Source organism: Pteropus vampyrus, unplaced genomic scaffold, assembly GCF_000151845.1.
Source record: "Pteropus vampyrus isolate Shadow unplaced genomic scaffold, Pvam_2.0 Scaffold72, whole genome shotgun sequence".
Classification (NCBI taxonomy): Eukaryota; Metazoa; Chordata; class Mammalia; order Chiroptera; family Pteropodidae; genus Pteropus; species Pteropus vampyrus.
In genome coordinates this window covers 2,263,017-2,270,293 of record NW_011888853.1, presented here as the reverse complement: position 1 = coordinate 2,270,293, position 7,277 = coordinate 2,263,017, and the positions used below count along the sequence as shown (strand labels likewise).

Sequence of the window (7,277 nt, the reverse complement as noted above, 5' to 3'; positions counted from 1 at the left end):
AATCCACTGTGGGGTGGGCTTGCAGGGTCCAAGCATCCCTATTGTACAGGTGAGGAAACTGATGCCCCAAGAGGGTCTAGAACTTGCCCTGGGTTGCTCATTACATGCCTGGAGGAGCCAGGATCCAAATCTTACCTGTTGGCCTCCAGAGTCTAAACCAGGAGGAAAGCTAGGAAGACTGTCCCAGGGTCCTCGGGGTAAGAGGAGGGAGGGTGGTGGTGAGCCCCTTGGCAGCAGGTTAGTGGCCTTTGACAGCTGAGATGTATACTTGGCCGTTGCCTCCCTTCATGCCAAAATATGTGACCTTCCTGTGCCCACCCTCCTAGACAGCCCAACTTACTGTCCCCCCTCGTTTCCCCTGCAGCTGCCCCCCTCCCTGGCTTCAGTGCAGTGGTGGTCAGCTCAGTGCCCCTGGGGGGTGGGCTGTCCAGCTCGGCAGCCCTGGAAGTGGCCACGTACACCTTCCTGCAGCAGCTCTGCCCAGGTACCTTCTAGATCCCAACCCCTAACCCAACCGTCCTTCCCCGAGGTCTCCTTGTGGTCGGAGCTTCTTCCCTTGCTGTGGCTTTGGGAGGGGGCTGGGGAATCTCCCTGTAGTATCGTCGGAGCTACTGCTGCTCCCAGCCATCCACTCCTCGCGCCCCCTCCTGGGCCCCAGCCTCCACATTTCACCTCGTGCCACAGACTCGGGGACAGCAGCTGCCCGGGCCCAGGTGTGTCAGCGGGCCGAACACAGCTTCGCGGGGGTGCCCTGTGGCATCATGGACCAGCTTATCGCACTGCTGGCGCAGAAGGACCATGCCCTGCTCATCGACTGCAGGTTAGGGGCTCTCCTTGTTCCCTGCCACTTCATAATCAGGAGCTTCTTGCTGGAACATGCCCACCGCCGGGCGTGACAAGCATGCACTTGGCCTTGTCTTCTCCCATTCCAACTCCATCCCAGGTCCCTGGAGACAAACCTGGTGCCACTGTCGGACCCCAAACTGGCTGTGCTCATCACCAATTCCAATGTCCGCCACTCGCTGGGCTCCAGTGAGTACCCCGTGCGGCGGCGCCAGTGTGAAGAAGTGGCCCGGGCGCTGGGCAAGGATAGCCTTCGGGAGGTGCAGCCGGAGGAGCTAGAGGGTGAGAGCCGGCCGCATGCTCTGCCCTGGAGAGCTGGGCACCCCGCTCTCCGCAGGGGCTGCCAGGGCCTCACCTCTGCCGTGTTCACTTCCCCAAACAGTTCGCCTAGGGCTCCAACCTCAGCAGTGCTGCTTGAAATCTTAATATTGTTTTTTCTAATATGAGAATTATGTTTCTACTGTGAAAAATGTAAGAAAGTATAAAGAAGAAAGTAACAAGCTATAAGGCCACTAGCCAGAGATGGCCACCATTAGCACTTTAGCATATTCTTTTCCAGTTTGTTTACATCTATATTTTCAAAGTCGAGTAGATATAATATTGTCACTTGACTTTTTTTTTTACTTAACATTATCCTATTCCATGAAAGGCCCATCCACATGACTTTTAAAAGCAATGTGGTATTTCCACATACAGGTGCATGGTCATTTACTTATCACACGTAACACTGTGACGAACGTATTTTTTTTTTTTTTTTACACCTACAGCACCCGGTGGTCTCCCATCCAAGTAGTAACCAGGCCAACCCTGCTTAGCTTCTGAGATCAGACGAGATCAGGCACGTTGAGGGTGGTATGGCTATAGATGTGATGAAAGTTTTATACATACATCTTTCTCTATCCTCTTAGGATTAGATTCTTAGTAGGATTACAGAGTTAAAAGAAAACACGTGTTTTTAAGGTTCCTGCCACACACGGCCGGGAAAGTAGTCTAATAGTTTGAAGGTCATAACAATATTTACTCATTTAATTCACCAGCAACTCTGTGGAGCAGATATTATTTTTTTTCCTTCGGATGGGGAATCCAGTGCTGAGACTTGAACCCAGGCACGTTAGCTCCGTGAGCCCACACTCTTAACCCCAGCCGCTGGTGTTCAGTCCTGCCTTCTCTGGCAGGCGTGCCCACTTGAGGGACACTGGCCAGCCCCAAGGGACCATTTTGTCCTCGTTGGCGACATGTCACATTCAGACCTGCCCTGCCTGCTCTGTGCAGGTGACCTTGGGCAAGGCTTTCACACTCGAACGCTTTCCTCATCCCTCCTCTCCGCCTGAGCCCTGCCTTACCAACTCCTGGGGGGGACGCCCTCTCTCAGGAGCAGTGCTCCCCTCTGCCTTCTCCAGAGTCCTGCCCTAGTAGCCCCCACTCTTACACCTTCCCCGCTTCCTGTCCTCTGCCCGGCTCCTCCCTTTCTGCTTTGAAACGCGCCCAGTTTCCTCCGTCCTACATGGATTCTCCTCCCCGTGCCAATCTTGGAAGAATAACTAACGCTTATCGCCCCCACTTCCTCATCTCCACTCATTTCTTAATCCTCTGAATCTGCTTGTCCTCGATGCCACCCGCCTACCTCTCCCCGGGGTCCCCTACCTGTGGATGGCACTCCCCTCCCCGTCAGCAGCTGGATCTGCTCTTTCACCGTCCCGTGTCTCTGCCTGTGTCTGCCCCAGGCTTTGTCCTCAGCGCACAGCATCTGCCACCACTGCTGCACTGAGGACCCGGATGTGAGGCTGCAGCCCCTTGCTCTTCCAGCTGTGGTTCCCACATTTCCACCTGGGGTCCTGGAGCCTTCACCTGGCTTCCCCTTGTCTGCCGTTCCCTCGTTCTTGTCTCTCCTGTTTGAAATCTCAGAGTCACCTGAGTCCTCACTGTCCCCCCCCCGCCGTCCCCATCCTTGTCTCTGACAGAGCTCTGTCCCCTCCTCAGGCCCCGCACTGGTCTTTTTAACAGCTGTGGGCTGGGCTCCAGGTGCCCATCTCTGCCATCCTGGGCCCTCTGCCCAAGGCGTGTACTTGTCTGTTAGAGCTCAGCTCTGTCCTTCCCCTGCTCCCAAACATCTGTGCCACATGGGATGAAGCGGCAAGGTGCCCTGGTGCTCGGGTCTGCGGCTTGCCCTCCCCTCTCAACACGGGCCAGTGGGGCAGCCTGGTTCCTGGTGCACCCTGGGCCCTGCCTCCTGACCTTGGCCGGGGCTCTTCCCTTCCCCAATTCTGGAGCCCCAGCCTTTGGATTTCTTCTCCCTTTTGATCTGTGGTGGCCTCTTGAAGGCAGCATTGTGTCCCACTCATCCTAGGAACACCAAGAGTCAGGGGCTTCAACTGCTGGCTAGTGGGGCTGGTCCCAGTATGTGCCAGGTGCCCTGAATGAGGTGGGCATCCCACTTGACAATTGCGTGGGGAAGGTGCTCAGCTTAGTCACCAGCCCAAGGTTCTACCTACAGCTTTGTCAGCGCCAGGTCTCCAACTGGAGGCTCCCCAACCCCCCCAGCACCCCCCACCCCCAGGGCCACTGCCATGGAGCCCCATCCTCTACATCTGCGGGGCCCAGAGGAGGTGGGTGGTGGGCCTGCTGACCTCTTTCCTCCCCAGCTGGCAGCGAGCTGGTGAGCAAGGAGGGCTTCCGGCGGGCGAGGCACGTCGTGGGGGAGATCCGGCGCACAGCCCAGGCAGCAGCCGCCCTGAGCCGGGGTGACTACAAAGCCTTCGGCCGCCTCATGGTGGAGAGTCACCACTCCCTCAGGTGAGGCCTCCTGGGCCCCAGGCACCTCGGACACAGTCTGTCTCCAGGGCCGGGGGAGCGGGTCCCAGGCCTGTGCACTGCTGTCTCTTCGCAGGGATGACTACGAGGTGAGCTGCCCTGAGCTGGACCAGCTGGTGGAGGCCGCGCTGTCTGCGCCCGGGGTTTACGGCAGCCGCATGACCGGCGGTGGCTTTGGTGGCTGCACGGTGACTCTGCTGGAGGCCTCCACCGCCTCCCAAGCCATGCAGCACATACAGGTGGGCAGGTGCCAGAGCCTGAAGGCATGGGACAACTGGGTTCCCGGGGCTCTGCTGTGCTCAGGCCCAACCTCCCTCTCCCACAGGCAAGGTACAGTGGTACCGCCACCTTCTACCTCTCCCAGGCGGCCGACGGTGCCAAAGTGCTGCACTTGTGAGGTGCTCCCGTGGGATGGCACTCGGCGGGCACCTGCCTGCCAGGCAGCAAGCTCCACGCCTCGGGCACCGGCCCTCCGCATCGGAGTGCTCAATAAACTTGTGCCTTGGACCATGACATCCACCTGCCTCTAGTGGTGGGTGTGTGCTTGGCCGTCAGAGAAGGGTGGGTGTCAGAACCACGCCCCTGCTCTGAATGGCCAGAAGAATGGCCAGGGCGGAGCCAAGCGTAGCAAAGTCTTTTATTAAGTGCAGAACAAAGCTGGGTCCTTGTCATGCTGGTCCCAGCTCTTTGGTTACAAATAGGCTTGGATGGGATGGGGGGCAGCTAGAAGGGCCTTCTGGGACCTCTGCCCCCTTCATGCTTCCCAGAGGACACCTCCCCCCTGCCCTGTAGCCAGAGGCGCTGGCCCCGAGATCAGCTTGTGGGTGGGTGGGTGGGGCCACCAGGGGTCCAAGGGTGGTGTAGCTGAGGCAGCGCCAGGGAGAGTAGGCAGGGTGGGGACCCAGGTTCCAGAACAGTCGGGTAGGGGTGGGGGACTCAGGTCTGGAAGAACTGCTGATCCACCTGGGTGCTGAGGGTCCCACTGGTAGTCAGTGTCCGGCTCACAAACTCCTGGGTCACATGACGAGTAAGGGAGCCACCTGCTTCCAGGCTCTGGGACCCCAAAGTGAGTCCATCTACAGGGGAAGAGGTGTTGAAGGACTCTGCCTGGGTCCCTGCCCCTCTTCTTTTGTTAGCTCTGTGCTCCCCTGGGAGCCAGGAGGCTGCTCCCCCACCCCCTGCCACCTGGCAACTCACCCAGCAGGAAGGGCTCAGTGGTATGGGTGGTGGTGATGCTGCTGTACTCGCTGCCTGGCAGTGGCTGCTGGAAGAGCCCGGGGTGGCTACCCAGCTGTGGGAAGGGGCCTGGAATGGGCGGGGGAGCCAGTCAGGGAACGGTGCCAGGAGAAGGTGGGGCCGGAGAAGGGGTGAGGCTGAAGAAGGGGTAAGGCGCCCTACCTCCATCCTGGGACTCGATGGTGATGATCCCCTCACGCTCTGGACCAAAGCCTTGGGTGGTCTTGGCCTGCACCTTGAACTTGTAGGGCACGTTCTCACTGAGGCCTGGCACTGTCAGTCGGCTCTCAGGGTTGTCACCATCCACCAGGAACGTGGTAGCTGGCTCTAAGCAAGGAAGATGCCTTTAGCCTCCGTGGCTGTCTCTCCACTCCTCCCCTGGCCACCCCTGACCCTGGGGCAGACAGTACCTCCTCCATGGGCCATCTCACAGGTCACCAGGTAGCCCAGGATATCCCCATCGGGCCTGCGTGGCCGCTCCCAGCTCAGCTGCAGCGAGTCTGGGCTCAGGGCGGTGAACACCAGTGGGCCTGGGGCACTGGGCGTGCTCAGAGTGAAGGCGGAGCCTGGGGGGGAGCCGGGGTGGGTGTCAGTGTGCACGTGGGTGGGGGAGAGACAGCCACGGGGCTGGAGGAGGCAACTCACCTGGCAGGGGGCAGAGTGGGCTCTGGGGGTGCACCTGTGATTCAATGGTGATGACACCCTCTCGCTCTGGGCCCCAGCCTTCCTGGCTCTGGGCCCGCACACGGAACACGTAGGAATGGTTGGGCAGAAGGTCGCCCACCACCACTGAAGTCTGACTGGGGTTGGGGATGTTGAGCCGATGCAGCTCTCCTGGATTCGGGGTGAGGGGTGGGGGCAGACAGTGGAACAGCATTATTCCTGCCCTTGGTCTGGTCCCGCCCTTTCCTTAGGCTCCTGCCAAAACCTGGTCGTCATCCCCTGCCCAGGATTAGCTGTGGTTTGGGGCCAGCCTCGGATGGCATGGCTGTTCGGATTGTACACTACACAAGGGTGTGAGTGGAGCCTGAAATCCCACCAATGTTCTGGCCGTTATGGGCCCGAGTCATGCCACTGCGAGTGTGTCTGCCAAGAAGGGCCACTTCCCCATGCCCACAAAGGCACCTCCTAGGGCCAGCGGAGGTCCTGGGGCCCTAGGTCAATGAGGCCTTGTTAGGCACAGCCTAGCAGAGGGAATGACCCGGAGAGAGGCCCAGGGAGATGGATGAGGACTGGGAAGGGGGCTCTAGTGTTCGGGGACTTGGGTGGATTCCTCACATGGCCACTGCCCGTGTGTCACAACGTGGGGCTGGGCCATGCAAGGCTACGGCCCCACGGTCTCCCCACAGCCGTGCCTTACCGCCATTCAGCAGCTGGTACTCCACGCTGTAGCCCTGCAGTGCCTGCTCACACTGCGGCTCCTGCCAGCTCACTTTCAGAGATGTGGGCCCCAGGGCGGAGAACACCAGGCGGGTGGGTGTGTTGGGTACACCTGCAGCCAAGCGGGAGCCTAGAGACAGGAGGCCACAGTCAGCCTGGGTCGGGGGTCCCTGCGCAGGAGTCGTAGTTCTAGCCCTGACCTCCCTCAGGTGTCTAATCAACACTGACCGCTGGCGGAGAGGCTCGCTCCCCCTGCCACACCCTGTCCAGGCCACCCAGCACCTCCCGTACATCCTCAGGGTGGGTGTGGGCCCTGCCTGTGCCAAGAGAGGGCAGGAACCGTGAGTCGGCCAGCACTCCACCCCGTCTCAGCTGGCCTGACCCTTGCTCCCTAGACCCAGCCCAACACCCCCGGGAAGGCAGAGGCTGTGTTAGGCTTCAGCACTGATGTGGATGGAATGGAGGGGGAGGCGGTGGTCATGGGCAGTGGCTGCAGTGGATGATGGATGACAGATGGAGCAGGACAGCTGTGGAGACACAGGATGGCCGCCCTGTACTACCTGGGCCCCAAGAGGGTGCCGTTGGCCGCCCAGCCAGTATTATAGAGTCTCGTGAGTCCCTGGAGGGGGGGAACCCCTTCATCCGAGCCCGACTCCAGGACCCCAGGGCCCAGGACAGCGGAAGCCTGCTCCTCCCGGCTTCCCAGATGGGAGGGAGGCCTGGGGAGGGACAAACAGGCGTCAGGGAGCAGGAAGTGTATGTTGTGGAGGGTGAGCAGGAGGGGACAGCAGGCCAGCAGCCCAAACCTCCAGGAGCTGGAAGAGAGGAGGGGTCGGCAGGAGGGGCAGGGCTGGCGGTGGGCACTCACTGTGGGAGGAGAGGGAGGTGAGGGTGGAGTAGTCCCTGGGCAGCGTGCCGGAGTGTTCCGTGCGGGTCAGCGAGTGGTAGTCCCGCGTGAGGGTGGAGGACGTGCTCAGCACTCGGTGGGGCAGGTGCGGGCTCAGGTG

General features: G+C 60.3%; 2 protein-coding genes across 2 annotated transcripts in view; one reads left to right on the top strand and one right to left on the bottom strand.

Moving 5' to 3' along the window:
- The first annotated feature begins 260 nt into the window (after positions 1-260).
- GALK1 (galactokinase 1) lies at positions 261-4,167 on the top strand. The gene is made up of 7 exons (XM_023531618.1): positions 261-274; positions 327-484; positions 685-820; positions 944-1,125; positions 3,486-3,636; positions 3,731-3,893; positions 3,980-4,167. The coding sequence occupies exons 1-7, from the start codon at positions 261-263 to the stop codon at positions 4,049-4,051; spliced, it is 876 nt and encodes a 291-aa protein (XP_023387386.1). The 3' UTR covers positions 4,052-4,167.
- Positions 4,168-4,278: 111 nt separating this feature from the next.
- Positions 4,279-7,277, bottom strand: part of ITGB4 (integrin subunit beta 4) — a 28,237-nt gene continuing 25,238 nt past the window's right edge. The window contains exons 32-39 of the mRNA XM_023531617.1: positions 7,139-7,276; positions 6,831-6,989; positions 6,251-6,400; positions 5,536-5,724; positions 5,301-5,456; positions 5,053-5,217; positions 4,852-4,959; positions 4,279-4,730 (exon numbers count right to left, since the gene is read on the bottom strand). Of these exons, the coding sequence (XP_023387385.1) occupies positions 4,591-4,730; positions 4,852-4,959; positions 5,053-5,217; positions 5,301-5,456; positions 5,536-5,724; positions 6,251-6,400; positions 6,831-6,989; positions 7,139-7,276 (1,205 nt within the window). The 3' untranslated portion in view covers positions 4,279-4,590. The remainder of the gene's footprint in view (positions 4,731-4,851; positions 4,960-5,052; positions 5,218-5,300; positions 5,457-5,535; positions 5,725-6,250; positions 6,401-6,830; positions 6,990-7,138; position 7,277) is intronic.

Bases quoted from the DNA above. Each gene is read 5' to 3' on its own strand.
- GALK1 (XM_023531618.1), top strand. The intron at 821-943 runs GTTAGGGGCTCT...ACTCCATCCCAG, and splicing joins GCCCTGCTCATCGACTGCAG to GTCCCTGGAGACAAACCTGG. The intron at 1,126-3,485 runs GTGAGAGCCGGC...TTTCCTCCCCAG, and splicing joins GCAGCCGGAGGAGCTAGAGG to CTGGCAGCGAGCTGGTGAGC.